General features: G+C 42.7%; 1 protein-coding gene across 8 annotated transcripts in view; it reads left to right on the top strand.

Moving 5' to 3' along the window:
- CTDP1 (CTD phosphatase subunit 1) overlaps nt 1–23,324 on the top strand; it is a 190,083-nt gene that overhangs the window by 27,529 nt on the left and 139,230 nt on the right. For all 8 annotated transcript variants that reach the window (XR_010598794.1, XM_065585114.1, XM_065585113.1 and 5 more), the window contains exons 6-8: nt 4,383–4,473; nt 6,066–6,232; nt 13,869–14,963. Coding sequence is in view for 7 of the 8 variants with exons in the window: in XM_065585114.1 (XP_065441186.1) it covers nt 4,383–4,473; nt 6,066–6,232; nt 13,869–14,963 (1,353 nt within the window). In the remaining variant the exon portion in view is untranslated. The remainder of the gene's footprint in view (nt 1–4,382; nt 4,474–6,065; nt 6,233–13,868; nt 14,964–23,324) is intronic.

Genomic DNA, 23,324 nt, shown 5'->3' with positions numbered 1-23,324 from the left:
TGAAACTTGACCTGGGGACCTTCTTTATTGCTGTACTGCTGTCGTCCCTCTCCTGCCACTGCAGTCCTTCAGCTATCCTCCCACACTCTCCCTGGGCTCACATAGCATTTTCTGCTGTCCGCTTGCTTTACTCACTTCCCTCTTACTTCACCCATGAGTTGTCACCCCTCAAAATACCCTAAAACGAAGCTTTTGTAATAGAGAGAAAGCAAATATATAAGCAGATACATAACAGACATGTATGCCTACCATCAATCTGCTTGTTTTCTTAGTTTGTATCCTTTTCCTGCACCTGGTCTCTCTTTGTCTGTTGGACTGTTAAGCTGTTCAGAGGAGGGGTACATTTTTCCCACATTGTAGCCTAGCACAATATAAATGTTGATAGTCTAATTGTGCAGAAATATAGTATAGTGGTGCAGGTGCTGTAATCATTTGCACATTCAACTTCTTTATCTGATCTTTATTGTAATCAAGACCATTCATTTTTCCATGACTGAATGGTAAGCCTACCCAAAAGGTGTGCAGATGCTGGAGTTATAGGACTCTAGAAGAACTGAAATAGAGTAGATAGACTCATGCGTTTATACTCAGAGACATCATTAATGTCTTGATTAGGTTTTTGGTGTTTTTCTTTGATGGCATTGTAGTTAAACTTTTATGGTTTTCCTTCAGGTTTATACAAAATAATTACATATGTTTTCTCCCCAGGGTAACTTGTGAAAGTGTTTAACTTTTTTCCAGTTTGTGACCAGTACTGGGTTGTAACTGCATACATTCCCTCTTCCTCTCCTAGAGATATCTGTCCCAGATAGAACGTTTCTGTTTACCTTCTGACATCTGATAGACTAGTTGAGCTTTTAAAATAGCATACTTTTAAAATATTAAATATCACTATGTACCCAGTTCTCTACATTCATTTATCTAAAAAAGTTGAAATGGTTAAGTAGTAAAATTAATTAATTACTAACTTTGAATTATAAACTTAGAAACAAACAAGTCCTGTGCTTTTAAGAAGTCGGAGACTAAATTCTTCTCTCTGTAGTTTTATATTATGTCCATCACCACAGTGTCTGAGCGTCTTGGAGTAGTGGGCTGTAGTCCACGAAAGCTTATGCTCTAATAAATTTGTTAGTCTCTAAGGTGCCACAAGTACTCCTGTTCTTTTTTTTGGAGTAGAAAAATCAAGTATGATGATGTATCCGTGGTATTGTCCTCTTTGTGTCTCATTCCCATGTGCTGGTGGTGGTGGTGATTGGAATTTTTAAAACTGCTTATTTGTTACTTTATCTTAATTATTTTTAATGGTAAACAATTCCATAGCAGGGGAAGAAACTGAGGGGCTGAAACAACTGGGGGACAGGGTGGTGGTAAAGGGGGGCTGTAATGAGTGCCACTTAAAGAATTTTGGATTTCTGTAGAGTGAGTGTGTGTGTGTGTGTGATGTCATATATCAATAGAGAATTTTCTAGAAGTACAAGCAGGAGAATGAAGAGCTGATTGTCATCTTTGTGTAATGGAACATGTAAATGATTAAAAATTGTATTCAACAAATGGTTGGCTGCTGTAAAAGAATAAGTAGTCCTATATAAACTCACTGTTTATAGTAAGGACTGTGTTTCGTAAGTTGTCTACTTTGGTTTCTATAAAAGGCTTTAAATAGTCCATGTTTGGCTGTACTTGTATTTGAAATGAACTTCTTTTGATGTGTGTTAAGATGTGACTTGATGGGTAAATGTATTAATGAGTAAAATTCATTTGTGAAGCTCAGTGTTAAATGCTGTTCTGAGATGTGCATACATTGTGGTATGAAAAATATAGAAAATGTATGCTAACTGGTGAAAGGTAGCAATTATAGCCTAACAGGAAATGCTATTTATGGCTTTGTTGAAAGCAAGCAACATCTGCTATTTTTTCTTTCTAATGTATAGCTCGATAAGTAATAACATCAAGGTTTTTTTTTTTTTTTTTTTTTAATTTTTCACTTGACATTTTCTGACATACCTCCCAAGAGGGAAAATGTGTGTAGTTCTAATTCTTTTTGTAAAGAGGAAGAAAACCTTTACCAATGAACTATAAGGAACTTTGTGTTTAGTCAGTACCTGCTGGTGGATCAGTTGCTATTTTTTGTTAATACATGGTCTAGCCACTGGGTGTCTCAGTTCTTCTTTTATGGAAGAAACTCACTTCATAGCCAGTACTGGTGGAAAGTTCTTATTCTTAAAGATTTAATGACAGACATTTTCTTAAAGCAAATTAACCCTATTCCATCAATGAAATATTATGTGCCTCCCATATGCCATTTCTGTGAAATATATAAACAAATTGATATTATACTTTGTTTTTCCATTGACTTGGCAATGTTTTAGAAAAGTAAATTTGAGAGAGAAGCTCTTTACTAAAGATTATGCCTTTTGGTTACTTAGTGTACTTCGTTCAATTTAACACCAATCTATAAGGCTTCACTGAAATTTTGTGTGACTAATCTATATTGAGCTGTATTAGGAACTGGTAAAGTCATATGAAAGCTTAAACTTTAAGAAGATAAAGATGTAATGGACCTGACTTTTTTCAAATTGGGCCTTCAATTTGTGTGGACAGTTTTTTGCATCTGTAGTGAACTGTCCTCAATTTTTTTTTTACCTGCCATCAGTTGCCAGGAAAAAGCATAAATGAACTAGACTTTTGCCAAAGCCCTGTTAAATAACTGTGTACTTTTGCATCTTCCATCATTTGCTGTCAACACTTAAGTATGTTCAGGTTTCTTACCACGTGTAATGTGACAATGTAGCAAGTACTTGATTGTGGTTTCACTGACAAATTAGGCAGGAATGTACTAATAAGAATGGAAAGCTTCTGTTTTACTCAGATTGGCGAGGGGGAAGAACAGCTGATGGTGTGACAGTTGTACAATAATGCAGTATATGACGATTTACATTCAGTTTGTCAAAATATATTCTTTCTGTGTGTGGCAATGGTTCTCTGTAGTTAATATTTTCAATTCATTATGCCTAGGTACTGCAAGGGTCTCTCTACAGGGGATGATTCTACATGCGTTTGCTGCAATTCTTAAGCATAGTCGGGTGAGTTAAGGTTGAACCTCTGTCCTTAACTCAGAATTTTCTTGCTTTTTATGGGTTTTAAGTTATTCCAATGACACATTTATATTAATACATATAGGTCCAAATTTTCAAAAGAGATTAGTGATTTTGTTTGAGACCCCTAAAAGGGGCCTGACTTTCACAAAGTTCTGAGTACACTGAAAATCCATAAGACTCCTGCAGGGAGCCTCAGATTTGCCCCCCTGACATCAGTAGTCACTTCTCAAAACTTGTGCAATAGACTATAACATGGCCACCTTTTTTGAAATTTGTTTTTGCATAAATAAGTAATGATTGTGTTATCTGCAGGAATAGTGAGACGTTCAAACTAATCTCAAAGCAGATTATAATCCAGTCAGTTCAGCAAAATGGCAAATCCAGAGTAATACATGAAACACCACTTTTTTCTTTCAGAGCAGTAATGAAACCACAATGTCTGTTTATAAAGAAAGTTTAATTACATTGACAGAGAGGTCAGCTGCATTACCCTGTTTGTATATGGATGAATTTGCCATTTTGCCAAACTAATTGTATTTTATTTTGCCTTTAAATTAGCTAGCATGCTGTCTCATATTCCTTCTTAACAAAGAGCGCAGTCAGCACAGATTTATGTAAATACGTCTAACATTTTCAAGAAATCCTGATTTATTCTTAGTACAAGTACAAATGCACTAAAATAATGTTATCGGTCCAATTTAAAACCACAGATGCAAGAATTCAAACCGAAACTGCCTCTTAACTTGCCCATTATGCTTAAGCATTGCAGTACTTTGCCAATTCGCATGAGACTTCTCTGCAGACCCTAGGCACAATGTGCTAAGGACAGGATTTAGTCTTAAAGTGTTATACATGTAAGTTGCCAGAACCTTTATTTAACTGTCAGCTATGCTTACTTCCTTTTACCTTAATTATTCACTGATGCCACAATTTTTGTAACTTCATTATTGCTTCTGTGTTAAAGGAATTGGGATTGGATATTTAAAATAAGTCCTACTGAATTAGTGACAGGTATCTAATCTACTGTGTTTACTCTTTACCTGCTATCTAAGGAATACTTTTGGAGTTTAAGTATCTCAGTGCATTTTTGATTACATCAGTATCACACAGTTTATTTTAAACTTCAAATTGAAAGGCTGTGTTGCTCCATTTGTACTGCTGTTAATGCACAAAGATGGGCTTAGTGTAGTATGGTGTGATGGACTATGAAAACAGATTATGTAGAATATTAACAGGGAGAAAATGTTGCTGTGAAGAAATATTAACTTCAAACTCTTCTTTCAAAAGGATTTTTGGACCCTGAAAAGAAACTTTTTTCTCATCGGATATTGTCAAGAGATGAATGTATTGATCCATTTTCTAAAACAGGGAATCTTAGGTATGTATGGGGGTGTGAAACTTCTTAATAAAATGAAGGCAGAATGTTGGGAACATAAGTATTAAAGGGAGAAATTCTTTATCCCTTCTGTACTCCATAAATCTGTACCTTCACAGAGAGCAATAAAACTGAGAAGTGCAAGCTAATGCTTATAGGCTTCATCTACTTAATACTTCAGTGGGCGTTACGCCCTGTAATGTTCAAGCAAGATAATTTAGAGTCTCGCATTCAGTGATAACCTTTGTTTTCAGATGTTTTATGGCTGCAGCTAACTGCAACTCAGGGCAAATCTACACTACAGCGCAACATCAGCACCGATGCAGCTACGCTGTTGTAGCGCGTCTGGTGAAGATGCACTATGCCATCAGCATAATTACTCCACCTTCTTGAGAAGCGTAAGCTATGTCGGCGGATAGCGCCAGTGTGGACAGCGTGAAACTTGCGTCACCTGGGGGGATGAAGGGGACTTTTTCACACCCCGAGGCGACATAAGTTAGATCAACTTAAGCGATAGTCTAGACCGGCCCTAAACTTTTTCCCTGCGATGATTTGCAAGCAACCCGTTCTCTATTTTATTTCATCTTGTGGTTCATTACATAATATAATTTGTGCATTTTTATATTGTAGAAATTTAGGCCAACATTTTCCAGAATAGTAGCCTAAAGCTAGACTCTCAAATCTGTATTTAGGTACTTATGTGGCCTGACTTTGCTGGGTATTCATCACTTTTGAGTTTCATTGATTATCAGCACTTTTGAAAATTACACTTCAGTGCTTAAATTAAGCTCCTTAACCTATATTTTAGGCTCCAATTTTTGACAATCTTGGCCTTTTGTCTGTGTAAAACATAGGATTGCCTGATATTTAATAATATCCCTATTGGAGCTGTTATGGGGAGGGGAGGATTCATCACAGCAAATCATACTTTTTTTTTTCTTTTTTTTTTTTTTTTTTCTTATCCTGGGTATATTTTTGGATCTATTCTGAGTATTCTCCTGTCAGGTTTATGACCAGTTTAAATACTAAGACTTCTTGTTTAGATGTAATCTCTGTGGAATGAGTAAGTGTGACTAAGTTACTATATATGATATTGCTCCTGCCCCTTTATTCCTGAATTATTTTGTATTATTTAGGTAGAAGAACCTAGACTGAAATTCAGTGCAATACACTATGTATACTCAAATTTAAACTTTGAGAGGGCTCATATTTTTGACCACTGGAACTGAAGGGGATAAATAAATGTAATTGCTAATTTATTTATTTTTTTGAGACTTTTGTGAACTAACTTGAAAAATTCTTTCTAATAATTGTTCATAAAACTTTTAAAAACCACAAAAAGATGATTGGTAGAGTAACCAGTAGGAAGAGCTGCAGATTGTATGATAACTGTTACAGGTAAACGAATTGACTCATCCAGAATCCTAATAAATACTTTAATTTTCAGAAATCATTCATGTTTAATGTTCATGCCCATTTGACGCACACAACTAACCAGAATGTCAACCCAGAGTGTTTTAAATAGTAATCTTAATAGACAATAAAAACAAACAACTTTTTTTTTTTTTTTTTTTTTTTTTTTTTTTTTTTTTTAGAAATCTCTTCCCATGTGGTGACTCCATGGTTTGCATTATTGATGACCGAGAGGATGTTTGGAAGTTTGCACCCAATTTGATAACTGTAAAGAAATATGTGTACTTTCAGGGTATAGGCGATATTAATGCACCACCTGGATCAAGGGAAGCTCAGATGAAAAAGAAGGGTAACTCCATTTTATTTATTTACTTTTGGAGCAGCAGTTGACTAGCAAACGAAAACCATGCTAACAAAGTGTTGTCCAAAACAAAAAACGAATAGTGGGGTTTCAGAGTCTACCAAACCACATCCATTTTGCATTTGACAGAATTTTATTTTCAGCAATCTTAAGAGGGTACTGTAAACAGTGGAAAAGCAGATGCTACAGCAGTGGTTTTCACCTGAGAAAACAAGTCTGAAAAGGTGATGACTGGGAAGGCCAATATATCCAGGATTTATTAAAACTCGTAGAAGTAGCTGGAAAAGAACTTACTTTATTCGTAGTTGGGTATTTTAGAGAGAAGCTTTCATTTCAGGATAGTTAGTATTCTTCTTCGAGTGCTTGCTCATATCCATTCCATTAGGTGCGTGCGCGCCGCGTGCACGATCGTCGGAAGATTTTTACCCTAGCAACACCGGCGGGTCGGCTGTGGAGCCCCCTAGAGTGGCGCCTTCATGGCGCTGAATATATACCCCAGCCGACCCGGCGCCCCCTCAGTTCCTTCTTACCGCCCCTGACGGTCGTTGGAACTGTGGAGCGCTGCTTAGCTGTTCTCCACTCTCCCTAGCTTAGTTCGTTATTCGCAGTTATAGTTATAGTTATAGTCCTAGTGTTTATAGTTCAATAGTTTTAAAAGTTGTTCTAGTTGTTATAATAGTTCAGGGGATTAAGGGGGTCGTCTCCCCCCTTTCTCCCCCGGACGCGGGGCCGGGCTCATGCCCAACGCTCCCGGCTTCAAGCTGTGCGCCTCCTGCGCTAAGCCTATGCCCACGAGCGACCCGCACGACTCCTGTCTGAAGTGCCTGGGAGAGTCCCATCAAACAGATAAGTGCAAGATCTGTAAGGCCTTCAGACCAAGGACCAAGAAGGAGCGGGACTTTCGGCTCCGGCAACTCCTGATGGAGGCGGCACTTAGTCCGGACGCTCCATCTACAAGTCAGGCCCCGGCACCTAGCGCCTCGGTGCGCAGTGCCCCGGCGGCACCGGCCATGACGACCACGCGAGTGGCGTCAGATGAGCCTTTCCGGCACCGGACCTCGTCGGCACCGCAAGCACAGCAAGTGCCTCGGCGCCGGTCATTATCCCCAGGGCATAAGAAAGCCCATAAGACGGGGACTTCCGTGCCGAAGACGCTGGCTCCCCCAGTGCCGGGGGTAGAGCCGCGTACGCCGGTGGAGCACCGGAAACAGGTGCCTCCAGCACCGTCGACTCCGGCGCCGAGGCCGTTGAGTCCGGTGCAGACGGCGTCTTCACCGAGGCCGGCGGTGATACAGCGCCTCCCCTCGACGCCAGAGACCTTCGCGACGGCGAGAGACTTAATAGCTCTCACGGAGCCGGCACCGCCTCAACCACCGGCACCGACGGCACCGTTGCCTCGCCCGGTCCAGTCGAGGGGGAAACCTGCCTTGATGCGCCCTCCATCGCAAGGGCTGGAACCTCGGCACCGATCCAGGTCCCGAAGCAGGTCCCCACGCCGCTCGCAGTCCCGGCACCGAATATCACCTCGGCACCGGTCGTACTCGCGGCCAAGATCTTCTTCGCGGCACCGCTCTATGTCTCGGCACCGCTATGATCGTCGGCACCGATCAACGTCGAGACGTAGTTCTCGGCACCGTTACGGTCGCCGCTCGACGTCGAGAGGCCGCTCCCGGTACCGGGCATACTCCAGGTCCTCGTCGAGGTCCAGATCCGACTCCCGGCACCGACGAGGTCATCGGCACCGGTCGCGGTCCCGGCACCGATCGCCGGCACCGCGTGGAGATAGATCATCTCCAGACCGGCACCGTGCGGCACCGCAGCCCACGGGAATCGTCTCGACGCTCTCGGCACCGCCATGGCCATCGAGATCGGGGTCTCGCTCCTCGGAGGACCTCTCGAGATCGGCATACCCCCCTCAGGGGCAAGCCGAGGAACAGGACTTGGGCCATTGGCAGAACATAACAGAGGACCATTCTCATGGCCCATCTCACTGGTCGTTTTGGACCCCGTGGGCGTACCATCAGGCGCAAGGGGCTCCAGTTGCTTCGACCTCTCGCTCCGGTCACTCTGCTAGAAGGGCCCCAGAGTCCACCATCTCTCGGCCTCCGCCAGGGGGCATGGAGGCTTCCGTGTCCGCACCACCTGATGCCCTGGACTCAAGCGCAGGTGATGCTCCGGCCCAGGAGCAGGCAGACCAGGACCCTCCCTTGGATCCTGTTCCACCGGAGGCATCTTCCTCCTCCTCTCCGGATGAGGCAGTGGCGGGCACATCGTGCACAGGTCCACCTCCAATAGATCTTCGGGCTCACCAGGATCTTCTGCGTAGGATGGCCCGTAATATGGACCTGCAGGCGGAGGAGATAGTGGAGGTGCACGACCCCATCGTGAATATCCTCGGAGCGGATGCCCCATCGAGGGTGGCGTTACCCCTTATCCGCACGATACAAGCCAATGTATCTACGATATGGCAGACTCCTGCCTCTATCCCACCCACAGCGAGAGGGGTGGAAAGGAAATACTTTGTCCCGTCTAAAGACTACGGGTACTTGTATACCCACCCCCAGCCGTGTTCACTGGTGGTGGCATCAGTGAACGCAAGGGAGCGCCACGGTCAGCAGGCCGCAGCGCCCAAATCAAAGGAGGCTAAGCGCCTCGATTTATTCGGCCGTAAAGTTTACTCAGCCGGAGGGCTGCAACTTAGAGCGGCTAACCAACAGGCGCTCTTGAGCTGCTATAGCTTTAACTCCTGGAACTCTATGGGGAAGTTCAAGGAGTTGGTTCCCCAAGAGTCCAGGGAGGAGTTTGGAGCCCTGGTAGAGGAGGGTAAGAAGGTGGCTCGGACCTCCTTACAGGCCTCCTTAGACATAGCGGACTCTGCTGCGAGAACCCTGGCCTCAGGTATCGCTATGCGGAGGATCTCCTGGCTCCAGGTTTCGGGTCTGCCTCAGGAACTGCAGCAAACCCTGCAGGATCTACCCTTCGAAGGACAAGGGTTGTTTTCAGAAAAGACGGACTCTCGCTTGCAGAGCCTCAAGGACTCCAGGACGATCATGCGTTCCCTGGGGATGCATGTTGTGGGCCCTCAGCGCAGGCCATTCAGACCGCAGCCACAGCGCTTCTACCCCCCCCCGCCTCGTCAGAGACAGGACTCGGCCCGGAGGCGAGGGCGAGGTGGTAGACGAAGGTGGACCGGCCCTCAACCCGGTCAGAACCAGGGGCCACCTAGACCACCTTCAGGCCCCAGGCAGAACTTTTGAAGGTGCGGTCGAGGACGGCGCCCCAGTCATCCCCCAGGATCTAGCCCCCTCCTTTCGGGATCGCCTTTCCCATTTCCACCGTGCCTGGTCCCTTATAACCTCGGACCGTTGGGTCCTTCGCACGGTGGACAGGGGATATGCTATCCAGTTTTCTTCAATTCCCCCCTCCTCCCCCCCTTCCCCGTCCCTCTTCAGGGACCCTTCTCACGAGCAACTTCTTATACAGGAAGTTTCCACGCTCCTTGCTATGGGGGCCATAGAGGAGGTTCCAGTGGAGTTAAGGGGCAGGGGATTCTATTCCCGTTACTTCCTCATTCCCAAGTCCAAAGGAGGTCTGCGACCCATCTTGGACTTGCGCGGACTCAACAAATTTGTAGTAAAGTTGAAGTTCCGCATGGTCTCTTTGGGGACCATTATCCCTTCCCTCGATCCTGGAGACTGGTTCGCCGCCCTCGACATGAAAGATGCATACTTTCACATCGCAATTTACCCGCCTCACAGACGCTTCCTGCGGTTCGTGGTAAGCAAGGTGCACTACCAATTTGCAGTCCTTCCCTTCGGCCTATCCTCGGCCCCAAGGGTATTCACGAAATGTATGGCTGTCGTGGCAGCGTACCTTCGTCGGCAAGGGATACAGGTGTTCCCGTACCTAGACGACTGGCTGGTACGCGGTCGCACCAGAGAGCAAGTTCGAGCTCACGTCCACATAATAGTGCACACATTCAACAAGTTGGGCATCCTACTCAACAAGGACAAATCCACTCTAGAACCTACCCAGAGAATAGAATTCATCGGCGCAGTTCTAGACTCCAGGCGTGCACAAGCCATCCTGCCAGACAACCGCTTTTGCACCATCACGAGCCTCATTCAAGGGCTCAAGGCCTTCCCAACTACCACGGTGAGGTCGTGCCTTACCCTGCTGGGTCACATGGCTTCCTGCACGTACGTAACCAGGCATGCCAGACTTCGGCTTCGCCCACTCCAGACCTGGGTGTCATCGATATACCGCCCACATCGGGACAGCCTGAACATGGTGGTCACGGTCCCGAACTCGGTCCTGACCTCCCTCACCTGGTGGCTAGATCACAGTGTGGTTTGCGAGGGGATGCCGTTTCACGCCCCACAACCCTCTCTGCACCTGGTCACAGACGCTTCATCTCTGGGTTGGGGCGCCCATCTCAACGAGCACCATACCCAGGGCCTGTGGACTGCACCTCAGCTAGCCCTGCACATCAATGTTCGGGAACTGATGGCGGTGCGCCTGGCGTGCCAGGCATTTCTCAATCTCCTACGTGGCCGCTGTGTGTTAGTTCTCATCGACAACACCACGGCCATGTTTTACATCAACAAGCAAGGAGGAGCACGTTCGTCAATTCTATGCCAAGAGGCCATTCGCCTGTGGGACTTCTGCATCGCCCACTCAATCCATCTCACGGCATCGTTCCTCCCTGGAGTCCAGAACACTCTGGCGGACCGACTCAGCAGGTCCTTTCAAACACACGAGTGGTCTATCCGTCCGGACATCATACATTCCGTTTTCCAGAAGTGGGGGTTTCCCCAGATAGACCTGTTTGCATCTCGAGACAACAGGAAGTGCCACGTGTTCTGCTCCCTGCAAGGTCGAGCTCCGGGCTCCCTCTCGGATGCGTTTCTCCTTCCCTGGAAAGACCACCTGTTTTATGCCTTCCCTCCGTTTCCTCTGGTCCACAAGGTACTGCTCAAATTGCGCAGAGACCAGGCACAGGTGATTCTGATCGCCCCAGCGTGGCCGAGACAACATTGGTACACCACGCTGTTGGAGCTCTCGGTTCAGACACCGATCCCGCTTCCATTATGCCCGGATCTCATCTCTCAGGACCACGGTCGCCTGCGTCACCCCGACCTGCAATCACTCCACCTCACGGCGTGGCTGCTCCATGGTTCACCCAGGCAGAGCAGCAGTGCTCGCACTCTGTCCAACAGATTCTGCTGAGCAGTAGGAAGCCCTCAACACGGACCACATACTTGGCCAAGTGGAAGCGGTTCTCCTGTTGGTGCGAACAACGAGCCACGTTCCCGTTACAGGCACCTATTCCTCTCATATTGGAATATCTCCTCTCCCTAAAACAGCAAGGGTTGGCGATATCTTCAATTAGAGTTCACCTGGCCGCTATATCGGCCTTTCACCCAGGGGAACTCGCGTCTTCGGTATTCTCTAACCCGATGGTCGTTAGATTCCTCAAGGGCTTAGACCGGATGTACCCACAGCAACGTCAGCCCGTTCTGACGTGGGACCTCAACCTGGTTCTCTCCAAGCTCACAGGTCCTCCATTCGAGCCACTGGCCACCTGTTCACTTCTGTACCTATCCTGGAAGACAGCCTTCCTCGTAGCCATCACCTCAGCAAGGCGCGTTTCTGAACTCAGGGCGCTTACATCTGAGCCCCCTTACACAGTTTTTCATAAGGATAAAGTGCAGCTTCGTCCACATCCTGCCTTTCTCCCTAAGGTGGTTTCTCCTTTTCATATCAACCAGGATATATTTCTCCCGGTCTTTCATCCTAAACCACATGCCACTCGCCAGGATCAACGTTTGCATTCTCTGGACGTACGCAGGGCCCTGGCCTTCTATATTGACCGCACAAGGCACTTTAGAAAGACGATGCAACTCTTCGTTGCAGTGGCCGACCGAATGAAAGGCTCACCGGTCTCCTCACAACGCCTATCCTCCTGGATTACGTCTTGCATCCGGACTTGCTATGACCTGGCAGGTGTCTCAGCACCGCACCTCACCGCTCACTCCACGAGGGCCCAAGCTTCCTCGACGGCTTTCCTGGCGCAAGTTCCCATCCAGGACATTTGTAGAGCGGCGGTTTGGTCATCAGTCCACACGTTTACGGCTCACTATGCACTAGTGCAGCAGTCCAGGGACGATGCTGCCTTCGGATCAGCGGTTTTGCACACAGCAATGTCTCACTCCGACCCCACCACCTAAGTTGGGCTTGGGAGTCACCTAATGGAATGGATATGAGCAAGCACTCGAAGAAGAAAAGACGGTTACTCACCGTTGTAACTGTTGTTCTTCGAGATGTGTTGCTCATATCCATTCCAAACCCGCCCCCCGTCCCCACTGTCGGAGTAGCCGGCAAGAAGGAACTGAGGGGGCGCCGGGTCGGCTGGGGTATATATTCAGCGCCATGAAGGCGCCACTCTAGGGGGCTCCACAGCCGACCCGCCGGTGTTGCTAGGGTAAAAATCTTCCGACGATCGTGCACGCGGCGCGCACGCACCTAATGGAATGGATATGAGCAACACATCTCGAAGAACAACAGTTACAACGGTGAGTAACCGTCTTTTTTTCTGTACATATTTAGTTCCTGTTGAGCCTGTTTACCATTCTTTTGCCATTGTTACCATCTAGAAATGAATTCAATTCTGTTATTTTACTGTAGTAATGTTTCATGTGGTTAAAAAGTATAAGAATGGAATGAATAGCCTGACCATGTACTTCTCAAAATATAGTATGAGATCAGCATGCTGTAGTGGCAATAGTGGTGACCAAGGGGCAGTCAAGTCACATGTATGCCTTTTTTACGAATAAGATGTGGTCATCTCTGCTAAGAATGGCCTTGGCTATTCCTGCCAAGAATATTAACTGCATTTGTCTGCTGCTTGTCAGCTACCCCCAAAAAAAACCTGTCTAAAAGCTATTTATAGAGTAATCTTTTTCTGCATATGAAGCAGACTGCTCTCGTTTGTTGCATATCACTAGTGCCTTCATAAAGGGTTTGATCAACATATTTTGATGGTAGTAAAATATATTTTTCAATTTCTAAATCATTTTCTTGGTTTTGTATTCAATCAGTTCTGAAAACAGAGGATAGAAAAATATGAGCAGAACTTGTAAGTTCATAAAGAGGACAATCTTATGGTTAATACTCTGGAAATATGCTTTTTTCCTCTGTAACCTTTGGCAGGTCATGTGTGTGTTTTTTTTTTTTTTTTTTTTAAATGCTTCAGTTGCCCATCTAAAGGGGAATGATACTTCCTTACATAATAAGATAAAGGCATTATTATTTGTGAGGTTGACAAATCATATGATGATGAGGGCAACATAAACTGGGATTTTCAAGAGGTTTAAGGGAGTTAGGCACTCCGCTTCTATTACGTTTCAATAGGAGTTGAGTACCTATAAATCTCTTATGCCCTTTGAAAATCCCAACTGAGAGTATTCTGATGCATAGATATGTTTAGCTGTAGATTGACCTTATTTAATTTATGGAAGAGAGGATGGATGTTGAGTTTCTGAAAGCATAACTGAAAGCTCATCTACTTGGAAGGATAAAACAGGGAAACTTCATCTTACTTTTTTCGTGTGTTTTTGTTCAGTAAATCATTCTTCAAAAACAACTGAAGCACCTGATCCCACAGTGGTAACGGCAAAAGATTCTGAAGAAGTAAAGAACGTTACGTGTGTGGAAGAACAAAGTAATGGTCTTAGGAAATCTACAAAAGAGATGTGTACTACAAATGGTAGTAATTTTATGAGCAGCGAGACTTCTACCTTGGGGTTGAATTCCAATGATAAATTAAATGTTAGAGACTCCTTAAGTGGTACCATTGATCACAAAACAAATGCTGCCGTCATTAATGATTCAACAAGTGTTAAGGAGTCTCAGATTTCTTCAGAACAAGATGATAGGACAGTTACAGAGAAGCAGCAGACCCAGGACAAGGCAACAAATAACTTGGACTTTGAACTGTCTAGTGACAGTGAAAGTGACAGTGGATTAGATGCTAGGAAGTCGTCGTCCTCTTCTGCCTCAGATAGTGAAAATGAGGGGAAGAGAAGCTGGAAAAAATCAAAGCAACCTGTACCAGATGAAAATTTGCAGCAAGAACGTTGCACTGACGTGAGTGGGGGAAAGGATGGTCAAGTGAACCATTCTGGGGAGGCGATAGCTCCACCTAGCATATATCCTCATGGCAAGACAGTTGATCTTGAAATGCAAGAAGAAAGTGAACAGGACAGCCTTTGTGATCTGGGAAATGGGTGTGCAGACAAGAAAGAAGCGGAGACAGAGTCCCAGAATAGTGAGCAGTCTGGGATTACAATGGGTGAGTCTTTAGATCAGAGCATGGAAGAAGAGGAAGAAGAAGAAGACACGGATGAAGATGACCATTTAATATACCTTGAAGAGATCCTTGTTCGGGTGCACACTGATTATTATACCAAGTATGATAAATACCTGAAAAAGGAGATCAATGAAATTCCAGACATAAGAAAAATAGTACCAGAATTGAAAAGCAAGGTATTGGCAGATGTTACCATAATATTTAGTGGACTCTATCCAACAAATTTCCCCATAGAAAGAACCAGAGAGCATTATCATGCTACAGCACTTGGAGCTAAAATTATAAAGAACCTAGTACCGAATGCTGATGATCCCAACAAGGCAACCCATCTGATTGCGGCAAGGGGAGGTAAGTAGGTGAAATTTTTCAGTCTTCTGTTAATGAAAATATTGTTTTCACTCATGATTTTAGTTACACAAAAAGTTGGCTGAAGACTTGAAAAGGTTAAATATGGGTCTTGATATACTTGCCATCTTTAATGTTGATTTAAATTATGGGGGGAAGTAGCTTAAAGATTTACTGCAAATCATTTTTTAAAAGGTCTTGTATCCTTTTTGCTTCCATAGGATTAAGAATTTTTTAAAATAGTTTTTCTTTTAAAAATACCAAATGTCAAATGTGGTCTTTCCTGATCTTGAGTGTGTCAGATGAGAAGTGTATTGCTAGCTTTTATGGAAAGGGGGGGGGGGTGCTGATTATTCAATGAAGATGATGTTCTAAAATCAGTCAGGTATTTTTTAAACAGATATAACTGAAAAGAAACAAATGATAAGCAGTCTTGACTTAAAGTTCTCCTCTCACTTACTCAACTTTCATTCTGTTTCTTATGATATTGTCATTTCACTTCATTGTCTTCCAGGCTAGACAGAACCTGAATTCCCAATGTGATTAAAAAATAACAACAAGCAGCCTTTAAAAAAATAAAACTAAAAACACCTTTTAAGTCCTCTTTATACACCATGAAGAAGTAAACAAAAACCATGAGTCCAGTTTTTTTAGTCACCTTTGATTTATTTTCCTAGCCTGCCTTCTTTCTTACAAGATTAGAATATATGCAAAAATAAACTTTAATTTCATGTCAAAGGATTACAGTATAAAAACATCATAATATATTTTTATTAGCGTGGTGAAGCTTTTTTCACCCAAATCTATAACTTCAATGCAAGCTCATAATATCATTTCCACTTTAATAGTCCAACCAATTCAGTCTTCCTCTTTTTCTTGAAAAAGAAATATGATGAATATGAAAAAATATTGAGTTCTGCACTGAACATTGAAAACAATGATTTCTAGGTTCCCAAACTTTGATTTTTAGCACATCATGGCAAAAAACATTTTTGATTAACTTGGTTTCAGTGGTTTAAAAACTGCTTGGCTAGATCAGGGATCGGCAACCTTTGGCACGTGACCCGCCAGGGTAAGCCCCCTGGCGGGCCGGGCCAGTTTCTTTACCGGTTTGCTTACCTGCCGCATCTGCAGGTTTGGCCGATCGCGGCGCCCACTGGCCGCGGTTCGCTGCTCCAGGCCAATGGTGGCTGTGGGAACCATCGCGGGCCGAAGGATGTGCTGGCCGCCGCTTCCCGCAGCCCCCATTGGCCTGGAGTGGCGAACCGCGTCCAGTGGGCTCCGCGATCGGCCGAACCTGCAGATGCGGCAGGTAAGCAAACCGGCCTGGCCTGCCTGTCGGGCTGCATGCCAAAGGTTGCTGATCCCTGGGCTAGATGGATGGTGACTAAGGCCCTGTCTTCGTGGCCAGAAAAAGGGTGTTATTACAATGGGGTAACTAGCTTGGATTAACGATCTCTTTGTAAAATCCTAGTGGAGACATGGCAGAGGTAGCTTATACTGTGACATAGTAAAATATCAATGGGCAGGGTGTGTGTATACTGTTGATCTTGGCTAGCTACCTTGTGGTAAAAGCTACTTGTGCCTCACCTTTTTACAATGAGATACATAACCCGTGGTAATCATCACACTTTAATACACACCTTTCTTGGCCGTGAAGACGTAGCCAAAGTGTCCAGATTGGGAACAGTTTTAGATTGACTGACTGGGAGTTGGGGACTTCCAGTGCTTGCAGGTGTGCTAGTTGGGACTGTGCATTCGTATAATTCTCATTTTGTGAATGTGTTTGGTGCACGCTTCTGAAAACTTAGGTCACAGTATTTCATGATCCCTCGGGCTCTGCTACAGTTGCTATTGAGCAGATCTTACTCTGAGAATTGCGCTGATGTCAATGCAGCTCCATCAGATGAGAATTACTCACAAAATGTGAGTCACATTCTATTGGAAATGTAAAGGGCTTGATAGTATTTTAATCACAAAAATCACTAAATTGATCTCTTGTGTTTCTTCAGGGTTTTCCATTCCAAATTACAAAATGTCTCATTTGAAAGGGGCTTTGCCTTTTATGGCCACTAATCTGTTTGTTTTTTGCATAAAAGCAATAATCTTGAATTTATGACCAAAATATTTCCATGGCAGTTTGGCTCAAGATAATTTCACACTTGCATTTGCAGCATGATAAAGAAGCTGGAGCAAGGGGAGAATAATGCTTGAATGTTCGATTAAATAAGTATTGAGGAAAGAATACAGGAAGCTAGCATAATAACTTGATTTTTGTATATGTTCTGGTTGTCTCTTCCCTGGTGTGCAAAGTAAAAGCTCAATGCACTATTTTAGGAAGACCTAGTTTTGAAATGCTGTATAAAAGTGTCATAATGTACATATTCTACCCTGTTTGCCTTGCTGTCCCATAAGAGGAAGAGGAACTGACGGTCCAGTTTTCTGGAAAAAGTCCTTGTGTATTTTTTTATCTAATTTGTAGACCTAGGTATAAAAAACTTGTTCTACAGGGCTGTTGTGCATATCCAAAAAATATTTATAATAAATTTAAATTGGTATTCTATTGTTTTACAGTGTGATTAAAACTGCGATTAATTGCGACTATTTTTTAATCTCGTGATTAATTGCGATTTTTTAAAAATCATTTGACAACCTTAATTTTAAATGAAAACTTCAAGTCTGCAGAAATAAATGGCTTATGTCCCCACACTCACCAAGAAGAGCTTCCCTTCTCCACAAGTGAGTGGATATTCTTAATCTCATCTGATTTTGATAAGAGGATCTAGATCCCCAGGCTCTCACTTAATAACATAATTTAAAAAGCAAAAAAAACCCCAAACCAGCTAAAGTTATTTTGACTATGTTGGTGGTTTCCATTATTTTGTTCTCAATATTTCACTTACACGAAGAGTAAACACGTGGTATTGCTTACAATTTAGTCCGGCAAATTCTGTGCTTTATGTGGCCTTTTTTGCATGCCTTTGGTGACTTGCAAGCTTGTAAGTAAAAACATAAGGATGGCCCCACTGGGTCAGACCAATGATCCATCTAGCTTAGAATCCTTTGACCCCCCTCCAAGAATTCTAATAGATTAGTGAGGCATAATTTCCCTTTACAAAAGCTATATTGACTCTTCCCAAAAATATTGTGTTCATCTATATGTCTAATAATTCTATTCTTTACTGTACTTGTATCCAGTTTGCCTGGTACTGAAGTTAGGCTTACCGGTATGTAATTCCCAGAATCGCCTCTGTAGCCTTTTTTAAAAATTGCATTACATTAGCTATCCTCCAGTCATGTGGTACAGAGGCTGATCTAGGCATTTGGTTAGGTACCACAGTTAGCAGTTCTGCAATTTCATATTTGAGTTCCTTCAGAACTTTTGGGTGAATATCATCTGGTCCTCAGATTTGTCACATTGGTTTTCACTGCAGAGGATTCATTTTAGGTAACAAATTCATTTAGCTTCTCTACAATGGCCTTATCTTCTTTTGGTGCTCCTGTTGCACTGTGATCATTCAGTGGTCCCACTGATTTTGACAGGCTTCCTGCAGCTGAGATACTTAAAAAAATTGTTTTTGTTTTGTCTTTTTTCGTTCTTTTCCTCTGCTCTTTACCCATGGTGGCATTTTGGCCCTCTGACTGTTCTTTTGGTTTTGTTTTATTTTAAGATATACGTTTAGTTTGAACCGCCATCATGGTGCTATTAAATGGTTTCCATGCAGCTTGCAGACATTTCACACTTATGAGTGTTCCTTTTAATTTCCATTAACTAGCTTCTTCATTTTTGTTTAGTTCTGCTTTTTGAAGTTCAGTACTATTGTGATGGGTTTCTTTGGTATTTTCTCTCCTATGAGGATGTTAAATATAATTAGAGTATAGTTGCTATTACCAAACATTTCAGCTATATGCACTTCCTGAACCCGATCCTATTCGCCATTTAGGACTAAATCAAGAATTGCCTCTCCCCTTATGGGTTCCAGGACTAGCTGCTCCAAGAAGCAGTCATTAATGGTGTCTAGAAATTATATCTCTGCATCCCACTCAGAGGTGACATGTCAGTATGGGGATAATTGAAATCCCCCATTACTTTTGAATTTTCTGTTTTTGTAGCATCTAATATCACTGTGTTTCGTAGTCACTGTCACCATTGTGGTCAGGTGGTTGGTAGTATATTCCTACTGCTAGACTCTTATTATTCAAGCATGGAATTTCTGTGATGCATAGAGTTTCTGTGATACAGTTGAATTCATTAAAGATTTTTTCCTATATATGACACTCTTCTTTCTTTCACATATAGTGCCACGCCCCCACCAGTGTGACCCACTGTGTCATTACTTTGTATTTTGTACCTGGTCTTACCCTGTCCCATTGATTATTATCATTCCACCAAGTTTCTGTGATGCCTATTATATCAATATCCTCATTTAATACCAGGCACTCAGGTATACCTATCTTACTATTTAGACTTCTAGCATTTGTATGCAAGCACTTATAAAATTTGTCAATATTTAGTTGTCTGCCTTCATGTGATGTAATTTAAAGTATCTAATATAACTCTCTACTTTCCTAAGTACTGTCACTTTTTTAAAAAATACATTTTTGTCCCAGCTAGTTCCACAATCATAAACACTCCAATTTTGCTCGAACAAAAAATATGTTCTACCTTTTGGTAATAAGCACTTTTATAGAATCTGTTTTAGTTGTATAAATAATGTCTCTGCTTTGTAGAATGCTGAGCCTTAGGCATGAATGCCCTTTCTAGTCTAGTCTGTAGTCACAAATCTCTCCTTCAAAACTCTCTTTAACACTTTCCTCTGCTGTGATGCCTATAAGAAATCATTCAGCCAATGCCATGGCTTGGTTGAGTGGGAGTCAGGGGAGGGAATCAGCTGATTTCTTCTGTATGTGGGAAGGGATGTTTAAGCCACTGAGTTGTGCAATAGCTAATATACCTGCAAAATCTTTTAATCAATTTCCTTCTCTTCCCTCTCACTTTCCTATTGTTTGTTACAGTTAATCTAATCTGAAATAAGATACACTATCTGGCAAGGAATAATATCCTCCTGTGTGTACATACAGCACTGTGTCCAGTGAGGCCTTGAATCTGTTTGGGGTATTTGGTCGCTATCAAAATGCAAATGACAGTTAGATTTTATTTCTTGTTTCCTTGTGTATAAAATAAACTTTAGAAATATTTTCTTGGCTCTACTACATGTAAACTCTCTACAAAATTGTTGCAAAAAATATGCATTAGTTTCCAGTTCTGGTTGTTCTTGAAAGCAGTTGTGCAGATAACTTCTGGACATATTTATTTTGTTTCTAAGGGTATGTTTACACTACCCGCCGGATCGGCGGGTAGTGATCTGTCTATCGGGGATTGATTTATCGCATCTAGTGTAGACGCAATAAATTGATCCTCGATTGCTCTGCTGTCGACTCTGGAACTGCACTATGGCGAGAGGCGGAAGGGAGTCAGTGGGGGAGCGGTGGCCGTTGATCCTGTGCCTTGAGGATTCTAAGTCAATCTAAGTGATTATAAGTCCATCTAAGATACATCGACTTCAGCTACGCTATTCTCGCAGCTTCAGCTACGAGATCTTAGATCGATCCCCCCTCTGTGGTGTAATTTTAACGTTTGTTGTTCGAAAATATCAGTATTATTCCAGGCTAGCTGGAGAGTAAGGCACATAAGGGGTTCTCATACTTCATTGCACCGTGGCCCCATTCTGACAGCAAACATTTCTACATGGCCACAGGATGTGGGACAGAAACCTGTGCCCGCCTGAGCCCCACTGCTCCGGGCAGGGGGGCCAAAGCTGAAGCCCAAGGGTTTCAGCCCCAGGCTGGGGGCCTGTAGCCTGAGCTCTGGGTGGTGGGGCTTGGGCTTCAGCCTTTGGTCCCAGCAAGTCTAAGCCAACCCTGCTGACCCCATTAAAATAGGGTCGCAAACCACTTGGGGTCCCAACCCACAGTTTGAGACAGTGAAACGTTTTGGGTGTTTCCTTTTTTTGTTGTTGTTTCTGGAATGTATAATTTCACTATTAACATGATTTTATTAGGAGTGTATGGTACCTTTCTACCAAAATTAAAAAACAAAAAACCCTGAGACTAAATAAGAAAATTTGCAAAACTGTTTGTATCGCAGATGTCTTTAATGACTGCACATCCTTTAATGAATCATCCACTACTGTTAGCTAAATATAAATATTAGATTTAACTTTAGGTTTTAATTATATTAATATGCTATATCATAGTATGTGAACTGAGTGTATTAACGATTTGAAAACTAAGTAACAATACTGTTGTGAACACTATTGTAATACAAATGAGCCTTCACTGTGTGGAGCATTAAGTAATAGAGAGAGTAGTTCATCTTTACAACCCAATGATCAGGAATGTAGTCCTGCATAACTGTTTTGCAATGGAAATTTGCTGTAGTGGGAAAAGGTTCTTACATTAAGGTAACACCATTGTATCTTTTCCTACACCTACTGCAGAACAGTTGAGTCATACAACTTGGATGTGGCTGTGGAGTAAATTTTTCTCTCCTATGTATAGATAGTAGTGATTGTGCTATATCTTGTCTTTTGGAGTAGAAATTCTGAACTGCTGACCTAAGATTTCTAGGTGGGAATCGTGCCCTTACAACATAGTTGGACACATGATTACTCAGCTGGCTACATGCCTTTCGTGCTCATTCTGTTGTGGCTGCTTACAAGCTGGTATGTGAATTTCACTAGTGAATCTGTATTATATGTTATGGGTAACCTGTAGAAATTTTGCAGCTCTATCTTTTCTTCAGGCAGTCCCACCCCTTTAACACTGTTTCCACATGGATACCATATGTCTTTGTCTAACAACAGATGTACCAAAAGACCACCTAAAGACGTGCCTGTGGGATTTGTAGGTAATTGTGGCTGGCAATTAGTTTGCAGTACAATCCTGGCTCCTTACAGGGAATATATGAAGTGACAAAACAAGTAATATGCTTGGAGGCATTTTGTGACATGAAGTCCATGACAGTAAACAGCAACAAGGTCTCCAAGGGCACTGGAGTGAAGTCAGTCTAAAACATAAATTGTGCACTTTGTTAGCGTAGTTGATCAGCAGATGAAGATGTAAAATGCTAGCTGGATCTTTGTTTGGTGTATAGCATTTTCTTGAGACTGAGGCACAATGAGAATTTTATACATCCTTAGATTGTAAACCCTTTGGGGCAGGCACAGCCTCTACCTCTGTCTCCACAAATCTATCAAAACAGAACTTTGATCCAGATCAGGGCATGTGGGTGCAAAATAATATAAGTATCCACACTTACACACAGGGACTTTGGTGTGTTTCTTTGATGTCTCCTTATTTTAACCTGAGATAGGTGAGACAGCACCTTGCTGTTTGCCACATAATGGCAGAGCATTATGAGGTTGCAAAGGCTACAAAGGGATGGTAACATGTAAACTTAGTGAGAATTTATAAAGGAGAGAATCATGACATGTTTGTTCTAATTCTGTAAATCCTTGTTTTTTACAAAACATAACTAAGCTAAGTGCCCCTTTAATAGTCCAGCTATCAATTTCATATCTACTTAATTCACTTAGGGCAAAACAATTCATTTTATTCAGTCTTTTCTTAAGATACCATTGTTGTATAAAAGCTTCAGGATCTGGCTTTTAAAGAATGTAGTCATGTTTACCTATATATCACTAGCCCCTGCTTTCTGAAGAGGGGAAATACCCTGTTCCCAGAGCTAAGTGAGTATGAGGCAACTGGTAGGGCAGCTAAACATTTTAAATAGTATTGAAGTTTAGAGTAAATTTGTCCATAAAAATAAAGTTTAAAATCTTATTAGTCATTCAAGCTACTGCAGTATTTAGACTATTTTGTATTTTAGATGGGCCAAAATAATCTCGTCAAAATATTTGACCAGAGGACTAGAACAATAGAATGTGTATAACCCGAAGATCACAATAAAAATATTATTGCATTGTTGCTTTTATTATTTATTAGTTACAAATAGGGTAGATTGTGTGTGCGATAGTTCTCTTTGCCTCTTTTAAACTGAAAATGACCAACAATAGGAGTGCAACTGCTGTTTCCTTGCTTCTGTGGCTAAGACATCAAACAACTGATGTTTTCTACGTATTATGTCCCATCCTTTTCTTTACAAAAGGTAGTGAATCGCCTGGATTCATATTTTTTTTATCCCTAAATTGACATTGGTCTAAAAAATTTATTTTGCAGTTTGTGATTGGTATTCTTTTAAAACAGAATGCAAAGTAAAGTTCTAGGCGTGATCATGAAGCTGTCTTTGTGAGATGGAAAGGTTTCATGAGTGCAGAGAAACAAGTTTGTTTCTTTAGCAGC

This window comes from Chrysemys picta, chromosome 2, assembly GCF_011386835.1.
Source record: "Chrysemys picta bellii isolate R12L10 chromosome 2, ASM1138683v2, whole genome shotgun sequence".
In the NCBI taxonomy this organism is placed as follows: domain Eukaryota; kingdom Metazoa; phylum Chordata; order Testudines; family Emydidae; genus Chrysemys; species Chrysemys picta.
The sequence above is the reverse complement of the archived record's forward strand: the minus strand, read 5'-3'. Positions and strand labels throughout refer to the sequence as shown.